This window comes from Salvelinus namaycush, chromosome 11, assembly GCF_016432855.1.
Source record: "Salvelinus namaycush isolate Seneca chromosome 11, SaNama_1.0, whole genome shotgun sequence".
Classification (NCBI taxonomy): domain Eukaryota; kingdom Metazoa; phylum Chordata; class Actinopteri; order Salmoniformes; family Salmonidae; genus Salvelinus; species Salvelinus namaycush.
The window spans coordinates 10,534,315-10,548,137 of record NC_052317.1 but is presented as its reverse complement, the minus strand read 5'-3'; the positions used below and the strand labels follow the sequence as shown (position 1 = coordinate 10,548,137).

Genomic DNA, 13,823 nt, shown 5'->3' with positions numbered 1-13,823 from the left:
TCACGCCAGGGTAAACCTACATGAAACACAGCCCTTATTTGAAGCGTTTCTAAAATCCACAATGGGTCAAATGAATGGTGGAAAAACGATTGGAACCATTTCCGTGTTTGACCGACAGGTTTTATGGGTATTATGATGCGTCCACTGTGGGGCCCAATTACCATATTGCTTACACTGTCAAATCCTCTCGGATCTCCACAAGCGCATAGGGTGTAGGACTGAGGAGTCCATTTGGTATTGATCCCATGTCTCCTCCCTAACAATGGGAGTCGTTGCCTCAAAAGCGGGAAGGCAGGCAAGCGACAAGTTTAGGTCCAAAATACGCCCTTAGAAACGCATTGGGCTTATTTTGGACAGAGTGAAACCAAATATTGTTCTGTGGTGAAACCTCTCGCATCGCCTCTTCCTCTCTGACACGGCCAAGTTTTGCATCCCATAATGCAATAGGAGGCCGTTGAGATCCAGCAGCTGGTGGTGAGTTTCCAAAGCGCCCAAGAGTCAGTAGCAGGCGGCTGACACATCTCTGAATCCATGTGACATTTTACGAACCTTTAAGCGTAAATGCATCAGATAAATATGCTGCTCAAGTGTCTTGCATATCTCTCTAAAGGCCTGTGAGTGTCTACAAGTACCACATTATTCGTTGTTGGAGGATTCCTCCCCCGTCTGCCGGATCGCACCGAACAGGCAATGACAACGGCCTCAGCAACTCCGCAGCAGATGAGAGACCGGCTGCTGCAGGCCATCGATAGTCATAGCAATGTGAGTAGCTAGCTATCTGGACGAATATTTGCAATCTCATTTAAAAAAAAACGATATGCCAATTATCCACTGTTAAACGATAGCTAATCATACACGCTTGTGAGTTGACACGCTTGCTAGTTAGCAAGCTTACTACGCTAACGTTACCGGGCGTCAGCTAGTAAGTTAGCTAAGTTGCTAGCCTGCCCAACAGGGTAACGTTAATGTTTAGCCAGCTAGTTTTAGCATTGGCCAGCCTCTTAAGCTAGCCAGTCACAACTCTCGCAGGTCAAACTGCGGTTGTTTTCACGTTCACCAATACCATATGTTAACGTTAGTTAACTGGGCAGATGGCGAACTAGCTGCAAACTTAAAAACAAGTTCACTTTTGATACGCTGAAGTAAAGCATGTCCGACGAAATAGCGTTAGCCTAGCTAGTTTACTTCAAGTTGAAACTTAACTTTTCTCCCATTCCTCGCCCGTCATACGTTGTTGCATAACTTAACTAACGTTAGATAGATGGTAACTACTAGCTTACTATGTGCTTTTTAAGCAACGCGGGTGTATTTAGTTACATACACTACCCGTTGCTTTCAATTCTAGTATTGGGTTACACAAAAACAGTCAGTGGGAAGCCAGAAGATAAATACAATTCCATTTCAACTTACTGTGCGCTGGGGGCAGGAGGATCAATATATCTTGGGGAATTTGAGACAAAATCTAAAAGGTTAGTATTGAAGACTTTTTAGGGTGTCCGATAAAAAAAAAACATTGACCAATGGGTAAAATGTTAATTGTGTAGATTAAACTTGTCTCCTATCAGTGTGACAATACATACAACACTGAACAATAATATAAATGCAGCAATTTAATTTTACTGAGTTTATATAAGGAAATCAGTTAATTGAAATAAATTCAATAGGCCCTAATCTATGTATTTCACATTACTTGGAATAAAGATGGGGAGTGGATCAGAAATCCAGTCACCACCGTTTGCCTCATGCAGCGCAACACACCTCCTTTGCATAGAGTTGATCGGACTGTTGATTGTGGAATGTTGTCCCGCTCATTTTCAATGGCTGTGCGAAATTGCTGGATATTGGCGGGAGCTGGAACACGCTGTCGTACACGTAGATCCAGCGCCTCCCAAACATGCTCAATGGGTGACGTGTCTGGTGAGTATGCAGGCAATACTCACCAGACATGTCACCCATTGAGCATGTGTGGGAGACCTGGGACTTTTCAGCTTCCAGGAATTATGCACCTTTCCTTGCGACATAGCATTGGCATTATCATAACATGGCATTGTCATGCTCGAACGTGAGGTGATGGCGGCGGATGAATGGCACGACAATGGGCCTCAGAATCTTGTCACTGTGTATTGAAATTGCCATCGGTCGTGCCAGGTTTCCTCCAGACATATCGCTTGGCATTCAGGCCAAAGAGTTAAATCTTGGTTTCATCAGACCAGAGAATCTTGTTTCTCATGGTCAGTCCTTTAGGTGCCTTTTGGCAAACTGCAAGCGGGCTGTCTTGTGCCTTTTACTGAGGAGTGACTTCCATCTGGCCACTGTACCATAAAAGCCTGAAGGTTGTTCTTTTGGAAGGTTCTCCCATCTCCAGAGCAGCTCTGTCAGACTGACGATCCTGTTCTTGGTCACCTCCCTGATCAAGGCTCTTCTCCCCCGATTGCTCAGTTTGGTCGGGTGGCTAGCTCTAGGAAGAGTGTTGGTGGTTCCAAACTTCTTCCACTTAAGAATGATGGAGGCCACTGTGTTCTTGGGGACCTTCAATGCTGCAGAATTGTTTTGGTACCCTTCCCCAGATCTGTGACACAATCCTGTCTCGGAGCTCTACTGACAATTCCTTCGACTTCATGGCTTGTTTTTTTCTCTGACATGCACTGTCAACTGTGGGACCTTATATAGACACGCGTGTGCCTTTCCAAATCATGTCCAATGAATTCAATTTACCCCAGTTGCTCCAATCAAGTTGTAGAAACATTTCAAGGATGATCAATGGACCAGGATCCACCTGAGCTCAATTTCAATTATCATAGCAAAGGGTCTGACTACTTATGTAAATAAGGTATTTCTGCCTTTAAAAAAAAAAAAAAAATTTTTTTAGCAACAATTTCAAAAAACCTTTTCACTTTGTCCTCTGAGCAAGAGGACAAGTACATTAGTGTCTAGTTTGAGAAACATACGCCTCACAAGTCCTCAACTGGCAGCTTCATTAAATAGTACCCGCTAAAACACCAGTCTCAATGTCAACAGTGAAGAGGTGACTCCGTGGTGCTGGCCTTCGAGGCAGAGTTGCAAAGAAAAAGCCATATCTCAAACTGGCCAATAAAAAGAACACAGACACTGGACAGGAACTGCAAAGGGATTTTCTAATTATCAATTATCCTTTTAAAATTATAAACTTGGATTAGTTAACACAACGTGCCATTGGAACACAAGAGTGATGGTTGCTGATAATGGGCCTCTGTACGCCTATGTAGATATTCCATAAAAAATCAGCTGTTTTCAGCTACAATAGTCATTTACAACATTAACAATGTCTACACTGTATTTCTGATCAATTTTGTTGTTTTAATATTATTATTATAATAATTTTTTTAAACAAGGACATTTCTAAGTGACCCCAACTTTTGAATGGTAGTGTGTACCAGCAAAGGGTGGCTACTTTTGGTTACTACATGATTCCATATGTTAATTTATAGTTCATGTTTTCACTATTATTCTACAATGTAGAAAATAGTAAAAATATAGAAACCCTGGAATGAGTAGGTGTCAACTTTTTTGACTAGTGCTAGATATTTATGTTTTGGAATTTTTACCCCTCCATAGGCTGGCCAAAATTAGGGTGATTAAATCAATGGAGGCCAGAGAAAAGTGGTAAAAAATCTGGAAAATTGCATCGTGGCAGCTAGGCTAGATTCTGTGCAATAAATAAGGCTACTGGCTACCTGACAGGCTCCTTTGCCTGTTGAACTTGTCATCTTTCTTCTCGAATCCGTAGGACATTTTTATTTTTTTAACCAGGTAGGCCGGTTGAGAACAAGTTCTCATTTACAACTGCGACCTGGCCAAGATAAAGCCAAGCAGTGCGACACAAACAACACAGTTACACATGGGATAAACAAACGTACAGTCAATAACACAATAGAAACATCTATATACAGTGTGTGCAAATGTAGTAAGATTAGGGAGGTAAGGCAATAAATAGGCCATAGTGGCGAAATAATTACAATTTAGCATTAACACCAGAGTGATAGATGAGCAAAAATAAATAACAATATGGGGGTGAGGTAGTTGGGTGGGAAGTGTACAGGTGCAGTGATCGGTAAGCTGCTCTGACAGCTGATGCTTAAAGTTAGTGAGGGTGATATGTCTCCAGCTTTAGTGATTTTTGCAATTCGTTCCAGTCATTGGCAGCAGAGAACTGGAAGGAAAGGCGGCCAAATGAGGAGTAGGCTTTGGGGGTGACAGGTGAAATACACCTGCTGGAGTGAGTGCAACGGGTGGGTGTTGCTATGGTAACCAGTGAGCTGAGATAAGATTGGGATTTACCTAGCAAAGACTTATAGGTGACCTGGAGCCAGTGGGTTTGGCGACGAATATGAAGTGAGGGACAGCCAACGAGAGCATACAGGTCGCAGTGGTGGGTAGTATATGAGGCTTTGGTGACAAAACGGATGGCACTGTGATAGACTACATCTAATTTTCTGAGTAGAGTGTAGGAAGCTATTTTGTAAATTACATCGCCGAAGTCAAGGATCGGTAGGATAGTCAGTTTTACGACGTTATGTTTAGCAGCATGAGTGAAGGAGGCTTTGTTGCAAAATAGGAAGGCGATTCTAGATTTAATTTTGGATTGGAGATGCTTAATGTGAGTCTGGAAGGAGAGTTTACAGTCTAACCAGACACCTAGGTATTTGTAGTTGTCCACATGTTCTAACTCAGAACCGTCCAGAGTAGTGATGCTAGTCGAGCGGGTGGGTGCGGGCAGCATCGGTTGAAGAGCATGCATTTAGTTTTACGAGCATTTAAGAGCAGTTAGAGGCTACGGAAGGAGTGTTGTATGGTATTGAAGCTCGTCTGGAGGTTTGACATAAAGCAACAGAGGTAAGATGGATATCGATTTGATGCATGACATGTAGTATTTTAGTATATGCTTTTCATGTTATTCAAAATCATACATTTTTCAAAGACTTCTCACAAGTACAAGAACATCTCTGAAATGTCAATGAAGCGCTGAGAATATGCCAAGCTTTATTTTCCAAGACTTTTACATGCAATTGTTTCTTTTTGCGACCCGTGGAAACCACTTTGACGACGACCACCACAAGAAGAAACCTGAACCTCTGTCAACAGCTCTGCGCTTATTATCGTCTGTATTAGGTTCTCACGTTTTAGAACGTAATAATGAGAAAATCAATGCTTTCACAATGCCTAAAATGCTAGTGGTAGGTACCTTCTCTTTTTTTGGGGGGGGGGGGGGGGGGGCACTGACAGATTTTTCACCTAGTCGGCTCTGGGAAATCGAACCAGGAACCTTTTGTTTACTGGCCCAATGCTCTTAACCGCTAGGCTAAGAGCATTGCCTGGATGAACCCTGCTTAAAGGATGTATAGCCCTAGGCCTATGTTGTAAGTGGGGTTATGGGCCAATTTGAATATATTCCTTTAAGTACACGTGGAACTGCATAAAAATGAACAAATCAAACCATTTTCATCCCAATGTCACAGAAAGACATATATATGAGATCGATCGTATACCGTGGTTTTTGGAAATGCCCACAGGATGGTATTTCTGTACCGTTCAAACCTATTTATTTGAAGTTTTTCAATAAATGTTCATATTTGTAGCTACTTAAGTAAATACCTGCAGCCAACTTGTGCAATACATTAGGAGATAAAGCAGTTTGCGCTCTTTCACCGGCCACATTATTTAACATTATGAAGCGTACCGTAGTTCTCCAGAACAGTTAAGCCAGCAAATTTCTTGTGCCCATTTTATGAAGCAATTTTATCCAATAATGTATTTCTGTATATTTTTGCTTTAGGACATTTATATAAACATTTATAAATACATTTAGTTCAGCTGGAAAGTTGTAAGCTTTCAAAGTTTTGAATAGAAAAGGCCATTCAAGACTGTCTAAAGCCTTTTCTGCATCAACAGCCGTTATTGATATGTCTTGTTTTTTTGTGTATGGTATTAAACTGAAACATGTATTTGTTTGAGTGTCTATTTTTAGTAAACCCTGTATGTATCAAGTCTAAGACTTTGACCATTCTTGCTTATGAGCGTAGTTATTATTGTATTGTCACAGGGTGTCCTATTCACTGTTTCTTATGGATACCGATACCTAAGTTTTATATATGCAACAAGCTACTGTCCATGGCTGGCTAGCTAGCTAGCTAACATGTTTTAAACCAGTGGTCACCAACTGGGTGATCGACTGGTCGATCTCCAAGTCATTCCTTGTCGAGCACCAAACATTTCTGTAAAAAAAACAACGATAAAGCCTTATGTTCCTATTTTTGTCATTTGTTTCACGCTGTGGGTGGTATTTGCACTTGATTCAGAAGCCCCAGTGCCATGAAGGCATAGTCTTCCCATTTTGAACCATTTCATGTGTCTGAAGGTAGAACTCCACCTACCCGGCAGGCCCAGAGGTAAAATCAAGTTCACCTTTAGGCCTATCGCTGGCCAATCAGCTCAGATCACCATGTCTGCAGTTTGTTTGAGCCATAGACTCTAGAAAGAAGACTAGAGCATACAGCAAAGTTGATAGTGAGATTTCAAAGCTTTTAAAACCATGACTAGAGCGAAGCAACAAATACAGTATGGTTTTGAGTGAGCTCATGTTTAAATTGTTATTCAGCACTGTCGACACTTTGTGCATTTTTAGGACTTATAAAAGTATTGAACATTCGCTCTACTTCCACTCACTCTACAACCAGCACTGCAGCTGTAATGATTGAGTAGCAAAGTGTTTAGGTAAGCTTGCGTTATTATTAACGGCTTGTGTCATTTAATATCGAGGGATATTTCACTTTCTCTGGTCATAGGAGTAACAACATGAATTGGTGTATGATGCAGATATGAGGTTCGCCGTTAGCTGGAAGACGATGCCCCCTTTCCTCAGCGGGAGGGAGCGCGGCAGGATGGTGAGGCAGCCTTGCTGCTGTGCTCTCTCCCCCCTCTGACCATCAGATGAAGGCCATCAGTCCAGTACAATTTTAAAATGCTAATTATTATGCTCAGCTGTGCAAATGATCTGTTACCAGTTTGATTATGTACCTCAAATTCGTTAATATAATTTAAAAATGGTCTGAGAACAACATTGGAAGGTCAATTCAAGCATAGCCAATATACACTGATAATGTATTGGGCCTGTACCCTACTGCCCAAACCTCATTGCTACAAAACTGTTTTTTTTTTAATAGGTTCATGTTGCACAGGCTTATGTTTAAGTCATGTTTGAAAAATACATCTCAGCTTGCGTTTTGACTCTGATCTTGACTCAAAAGTTTGGTGAGCACTGTTTTTAAATAATTGCAAGACTGATTGTTAGACAGTTAATAGCCAGCATAGCGTTTAGCTCTAGCAAGGTAGTAGGCCAGCCAGCAAGCCAACCGTTGCGAACTTAGCTGTTACTTCTAACTAGCTTAGTAACTCTGTGCTGAAAATCTGTGTTCTGATCATCTCTTTTGCTCCTTCCAGCAGATTCACAATATGGTGGCAGTATTAGAAGTTATCACATACTTGGAGAAATTCCCTATCACCAAAGAAGCACTTGAGGTAAGACCCAAAGCTTTTTAAGTGCTTTAATTGTTGTCACAATTGTTGTGACAACGATTTTGGTATTCTTAAAAGGATCATTTGGGATTTTGGCAACTTAGCCCTTTATCTATTTTGCTAGTATTGGCTTGTGAACTAGCTCCAACTTCCTTCATACTGGACACATAGACATATAAATGGGATCCACAAGTTCATCTGACTCTGGGCCTCATTGCCAAAATCCAAAAGTATCCCTTTAACAACTTTTTATTTGAATTACCAATTTAGGAAACCCGATTGGGGAAACTGATCAATGACGTGAGGAAGAAGACCAAGGATAAAGACCTTGCCAAGCGTGCCAAGAAGCTTTTGCGGAGCTGGCAGAAATTGATCGACCCAGGGCAAAATGAGATTCCATCGCGGGGGGCAGTAAGTGTCTCGGGCTCTGCCAATGGCAGTGCCCACCCCTGTCGGACTGACGTTCCACCCACTGACGTAACCCTGGCAGGCAAAGGTGGCCAAGAGGTCAAAACCAGAAATGACGTCCACAACACCTACTCGCCCAAAGCGGAGAAGTCAAGCAGCAGGAAGCGTAGAGGGGAGCAAAAGGACAGTGTGCACTTACCGGCCAAAACCTCCAAGATGTCCCCCAACGAGCAGATGCACAACTCCACTCCGCCGCCACCTCCCACAAATGGGATTGCAGGTAACCCTGAGGCTCCCCAAGACCTAGAGGCTACCCCTTCGCCGGACAGGGCCCGGGCAGAGCACATTGAGAATGAAAAACACAGTAGAATCCCTGTCAATGCTGTCAAACCTCACCCCAGCTCCCCAGGCCTCGCCAAACTACCTAGCACTTCCTCTTTACTCAAGACTGCTGTGTTGCAGCAGCAAGCAAGGCTGGACGAAGGAGGAGGGGGGCAATATCTGACCAAAAGCCTCCGCTGCCTCTCAAGTCCACGGACTATGAAGCAAGAGACTATGTCCAAGCACTCTTCAACATATGCCCCAAAAGGGACTATCCCAAGCCCAGCTCGGAGTCCTCGCTTGCCTTCGTCCCAGCCTTTAATGTCCCCAGCCCAAGTGTCTCATGTGAATGGGCCGCCACCCCCTGCACATAGGGCCTCACTGCACTGGCCTGGCTCCTCAGAGGCCACCACCAATCCCCCACACAGCACTGCAACACTGGAACCTCTGCCTGTCTTCCTTCCCACCACCCATCCCGCCCCACAAAACTCTGAGAGCGCAGAACTCCACAGACCCACCCCCTCCTCTGTAGTGGTGGTCAAGGCTGAGGCAGAAGTCTCTGCCTCCAGCTCGGACCGCAAAAAGAGGAAGAAGTACAGGTCCAGGGACTACTCTGTCAACCTGCAGGGGCAGGACACGGAGGACAAAACAAAGCCTGTGCGGTTAAAAGAACGCAGGCTAACATTTGACCCTGTGACTGGACAGATCAAGTCCATGGTACATAAAGAACCCTGTCAGGTGGAGGAACCCCCAATGCCACCTCCCCCTGAGCCCCAGCAGAGAACTGATCTGCATCCGCAGCAGCCTCCCGCTCCCACCCCCAGCCCCTTCCAACAGACTAACTGGAAAGAGCTGTCCCGAAACGAGATCATCCAGTCCTACCTAAACCTTCAGAGCAACGTGCTCACATCCTCGAGGGTCCAGGCCCCCGGCGCGCACTTTTTCATGTCAGAATACCTGAAACGGGAGGAGAGCGATCTCAGGGAGGCGAGGCGAGGAGTCCACGTCTTGCAGCTGGACAGCTCGGTAACGGACACACCTGGAGTGAGCCGGGAGGTGACCGACAAGGACCTCCACAGAGTACATACGGAGCACTGGCAAGGGGTAAATGGTTGTTATGACACCAAGGGCACTTGGTACGACTGGACGGAGTGTATATCGTTGGACCCACATGGGGACGAAAGCAAACTGAACATCCTGCCATATATTTGCCTAGACTGAGATGGGGTGTCTGTCCCAAGTTTGTCAAAGGGCTGTTTCAGTTCTGTTTTTCAAAAATAAAAAGTTGCAGGAAAGATGTGCCCGTTTGCAGAGTGCTGCTACTAACAATTAATTGCAAACTAGGGTTCTAGTGTAGGGTTTGCTGGAGTGTAGCTTTCCAGTTACGTGCTCAGAGGGTGTTGAAAGCGTTCATCTAGCACAGTTCAAGCCGAACGTGTCCAGCGAGTGGAATACTGACACCTATTTGGGAGTTACAAGAAGCTTTATGTGACATATACAAAAATAAATTATACAATTTCTTATCATGTATGCATCTATTTATTTGACCTTTTCAGTTTTTTTGGGAGGTTTATGGAAACGATGTACAAAACCTGTAGAGCTTTTCTGTTTGCATCACATACTGTTGACCTGTTCTGCAATGCAAAAGAGGCATAACATTGTTTTACACATTCTTTTGTTTTTGGTTGGCCGGTACATGTTAGCGATCCAACATTCCATACTCCACCCATCATCTTCTCTCCTCACCACTCTGATGTACACATGCCATCATGTGTTTCTTCCCGGAGGAAGTTCAACAAAAATGTGCCTCCTTTTGTTCAATCAACAAAGTATTTTAAGAGTTCTTTGTTTTTCCATTTACTTATCCCCCAACAATCCTCACCCAGGCAGAAAATGTTGAAACAGAGGGTACTAATACAACTGTGAGGACAAGAAAATAAGTAATTGTTTGTATGCTGGAACTATACTTGTTAACATTCCTTTAGCTATCGTTTTGGCTTATGAAATTTAATCAGGAGACTTTCAAAGTTGAACAGCCTTAATGAATATACAGAAATGAGACCTTTCTATTTAGTTTACAGAGGCAGGCATCTTCTGTAATTTCATCATTTACATTAAGGTATATGTAGATACAAACAAAACACCTGCAAGGTCCACATTTTTGACAGTCTCAATTTCCCTCCAATCATTCAAGGGTTTGTATTGCAGGAATGTTCTACTCATTGAGAAGCGTGCGTGATGGTTAATGAACAAGTGTCGTTTCTTTTGCTATTTTGTTGAAAACTACAAACTTGGAGAGAGCGCCTTAACGTTTTCCATGTGACAATTCAGAGAAGTATTTTATTTTTTATTTTTGTTATTCTCATCTTGCATTGCCACGGTTCTCCACATATGACATGACTTCAGATGGGGTAAGGTCAGACTGTGCGCCGCTACATTCATCCCTACCAATGTGCCTTTTTGATGTCAAATCTGGATTTGCTTTCGCATAACACTCCTGTCCTTGGAACTAGGTTTGTGTGTGGCAATTCCATGTCCGATGATGCTGGATTATGCACCATCTTTTTTTTCTAAGCAATGGTCCTTAGTGAACACTGATCCAGAATGGGTAAATTGCAGAGGCATCACTCAAACACAGCTCGCAATAAAGAAATGCTAAAGATTGATTGTGGATCTGGTCAGTTTGACTGGGACATCTTAATTTGTTCAGTGTTTAACATCTCATTTGTTTGAAAAATAAAGTGATCTAAACCCTACGCACAGTTTTCTCATTTGCGATAAGACTTCATTCTTACGCAATATAAACCCAGATGTTTTTGTATTGTATTCATGATGGGGTTATTAACAGGTCAATGTTGGCTTTAATATTGTACATACAATGATGTATGTCTACAGTATATAGGTACATTACTCCTTTGGTTTCCATTGTGTGTTCTCAGTGAATCCTCATGGGGGAGCACTTGGTCCAAAATGCAGTATAGCTGCAGTTCAAATGCAGTACACTAGTTATTCTGCAATTACTGTGTCCAAAATACCTCAGTCAACTGCAGTTTCAAAATGGCAATCTTTTTTTGTAAGAATTGCTTTGTATCTTTGAATTGCAAAGGGGTGTCTTTCACTTCCTTGAGTGGTTTTCTCTTCATTGTTATGACAAACCGCAACAACTATGAACACACTTTTTCCCTCCTGATAAGATAACCAAGTCTACATGCATTTCAGAACATCTCAGTGCAGAACCCTTCCCATCAACACATGACTAAGCTGCTCAGTGCACTTTTACCTCACCTGGGGCCTCATTTATGAATGTTGCGTATGTACAAAATATACCCAAAAACGTGCGCCAGTTTTCCTACGAAAGTTGGCATTTATAAAAACAACTTGGTGGGAGAATCTCAATTGCATACTCCTTTAATCCTCTCCTCAAGACCCATTGGTGGAGAATGTCAGAGGGGCGGAACCTCAGGCTTTCTCATCCAAAGAGTTTTGTTGAGGCAAGGATAGGATGTGAGGAGTACGCAATTGAGATTCCTCCTTAACTCAGTGTTTCCAAAACTTGGTCGTCAGGACCCCAAGGGGTGCACATTTTGGGTTTTGCCCTAGCACTACTCAGCTTGATGATCACGTGCACCCCTTGGGGTACCGAGTTTGGAAAGTTCTGCCTTAACCCAATGCAAACTTTGGACCATGTGTGTGCACATTTGAAGGATTGGGCGTGAAATTGTAAGATATTAGTTGTTAGACATTACTGCACTGTTGGAGCTAGCAACACAATAATTTCACTAACATCTGCTAAACATGTGTATGTGACCAATACAATTTGATTTGGTTTGATTTAAAACCCATAGCTGAATGGCTTCAGACTGAGCATTTCTCACTGGAAATTGCTGCTGACTTTGAACATAGCTTACGGTTAGGGTATTTAATTATTGTCAGACTTTCCTATGTCACTATTCCCAACCGCTTATAAATAAACAATTTTAAAGGTGATATAACTTGTTTAATTATTATAGGGCTGTGAAACTCATAGCCGAACGACTTCAGACTGAGCATTTCTCACCATTTATTTATGGAGAGCAATTTCCGTTTTATAACCGGTAATGTGAAGTGAAGTGAAGCCTTGTATTAAATGTATTATAAATAAAATTGCGTAATGTAGGCTCAACAAAATATGAAATGCGTTATGAAGAAAATTGTGTAGGCCTACTGTTGCAAAAATGTGTGACTTTCCACACAAATTAAGCCACACAAAAATGAATGAAATCTACTGAAATACTTGTTTGTAAATTATTTTAAAAAATTACCCCCCAGTTTCACGATATCCAATTGGTAGTTATGGTCTTGTCCCATCGCTGCAACTCCTGTATGGAGAGGTGAAGGTTGAGAGCCATGCGTCCTCAGAAACATGACCCTGCCAAGCCGCACTGCTTCTTGACACACTGCTCTCTTAACCCCGAAGTCAGCCGCACCAATGTGACGGAGGAAACACTGTCCAACTGGCAACGTGTCAGCGTGCATGCACCCGGCCTGCACGGGAGTCGCTACAGCGCGATGGGACAAGGACATCCCGGCCGGCCAAAACCTCCCCTAACCTGGATGACGCTGGGCCAATTGTGCGCCGGCTCATGGGTCTCCCGGTCACAGCCGGCTGTGACACAGCCCAGGATCGAACCCGGATCTTTAGTCAATCAAATATATTTATAAAGCCCTTTTTACATCAGCAGATGTCACAAAGTGCTATACAGAAACTCAGCCTACAACCCAAATAGCAAGCAATGCAGATGTAGAAGCACGGTGTCTAGGAAAAACTCCCTAGAAAGGCAGGAACCCAGGAAGAAACTGGGTTGCCAGTCCTCTTCTGGCTGTGCCGGGTGGAGATTATAAGAGTACATGGCCATTTAAGGCCAGATTGTTCAAGATATTCAAATGTTCATAGATGACCAGCAGGGTCAAATAATAATCAGTAGTTGTAAAGGATGCAACAGGTCAGCACCTCGGCTTTCCATAGCCGAGCATTCAGAGGTCGAAACAGCAGGTGCGGTAGAGATCAGGGTCAGGGTTCCCTAGCAGCAGACAGAACAGTTGCAACTTAAGCAGCAGAATGACCAGTTGGACTGGGGACAGGCAAGGGTCATCAGGCCAGGTAGTCCTGCGGCATGATTCTAGGGCTCAGGTCTTCTGGGAGGGGAATGAGAAAGGGAGAGGACGAAAATTAGAGGGAGCATACTGTAATTTACACAGGACACCAGATATAACAGACTGACCCTAGCCCCCTGGCACAAAGATAATTGCAGCATAGATACTGGAGACGGGGTGGGTCGAGGGACCCTGTGGCCCCGTCCGACGATACTCCTGGACAGGGACAATCAGGAAGGATATAACCCCACCCACTATGCCAAAGCACAGCCCCCACACCACTAGAGGGATATCAACAGACCAACAACTTATTACCCTGAGACAAGGCTGAGTATAGCCTATGAAGATCTCCTCCACCGAACAAGCCTGAGGGAGCAGAACCGGACAGGAAGATCACGTCTGTGACTCAA

The 13,823-nt window shown here is 43.4% G+C and overlaps 1 protein-coding gene across 2 annotated transcripts; it reads left to right on the top strand.

Moving 5' to 3' along the window:
* LOC120055799 (mediator of RNA polymerase II transcription subunit 26-like) lies at positions 1-11,036 on the top strand. 2 transcript variants are annotated; one of them, XM_039003771.1, is made up of 4 exons: positions 1-474; positions 611-762; positions 7,477-7,554; positions 7,822-11,036. In XM_039003771.1, the coding sequence occupies exons 2-4, from the start codon at positions 691-693 to the stop codon at positions 9,499-9,501; spliced, it is 1,830 nt and encodes a 609-aa protein (XP_038859699.1). In that variant the 5' UTR covers positions 1-474; positions 611-690; the 3' UTR covers positions 9,502-11,036. The 2 variants fall into 2 exon arrangements, with proteins under 2 accessions (XP_038859699.1, XP_038859700.1); XM_039003772.1 differs by having other exon boundaries at positions 2-474; positions 7,480-7,554.
* Positions 11,037-13,823: the final 2,787 nt, after the last annotated feature.

Bases quoted from the DNA above. Each gene is read 5' to 3' on its own strand.
- LOC120055799 (XM_039003771.1), top strand. From the start codon at position 691: ATGACAACGGCCTCAGCAACTCCGCAGCAGATGAGAGACCGGCTGCTG. The intron at 763-7,476 runs GTGAGTAGCTAG...TGCTCCTTCCAG, and splicing joins CCATCGATAGTCATAGCAAT to CAGATTCACAATATGGTGGC. The intron at 7,555-7,821 runs GTAAGACCCAAA...TTACCAATTTAG, and splicing joins TCACCAAAGAAGCACTTGAG to GAAACCCGATTGGGGAAACT.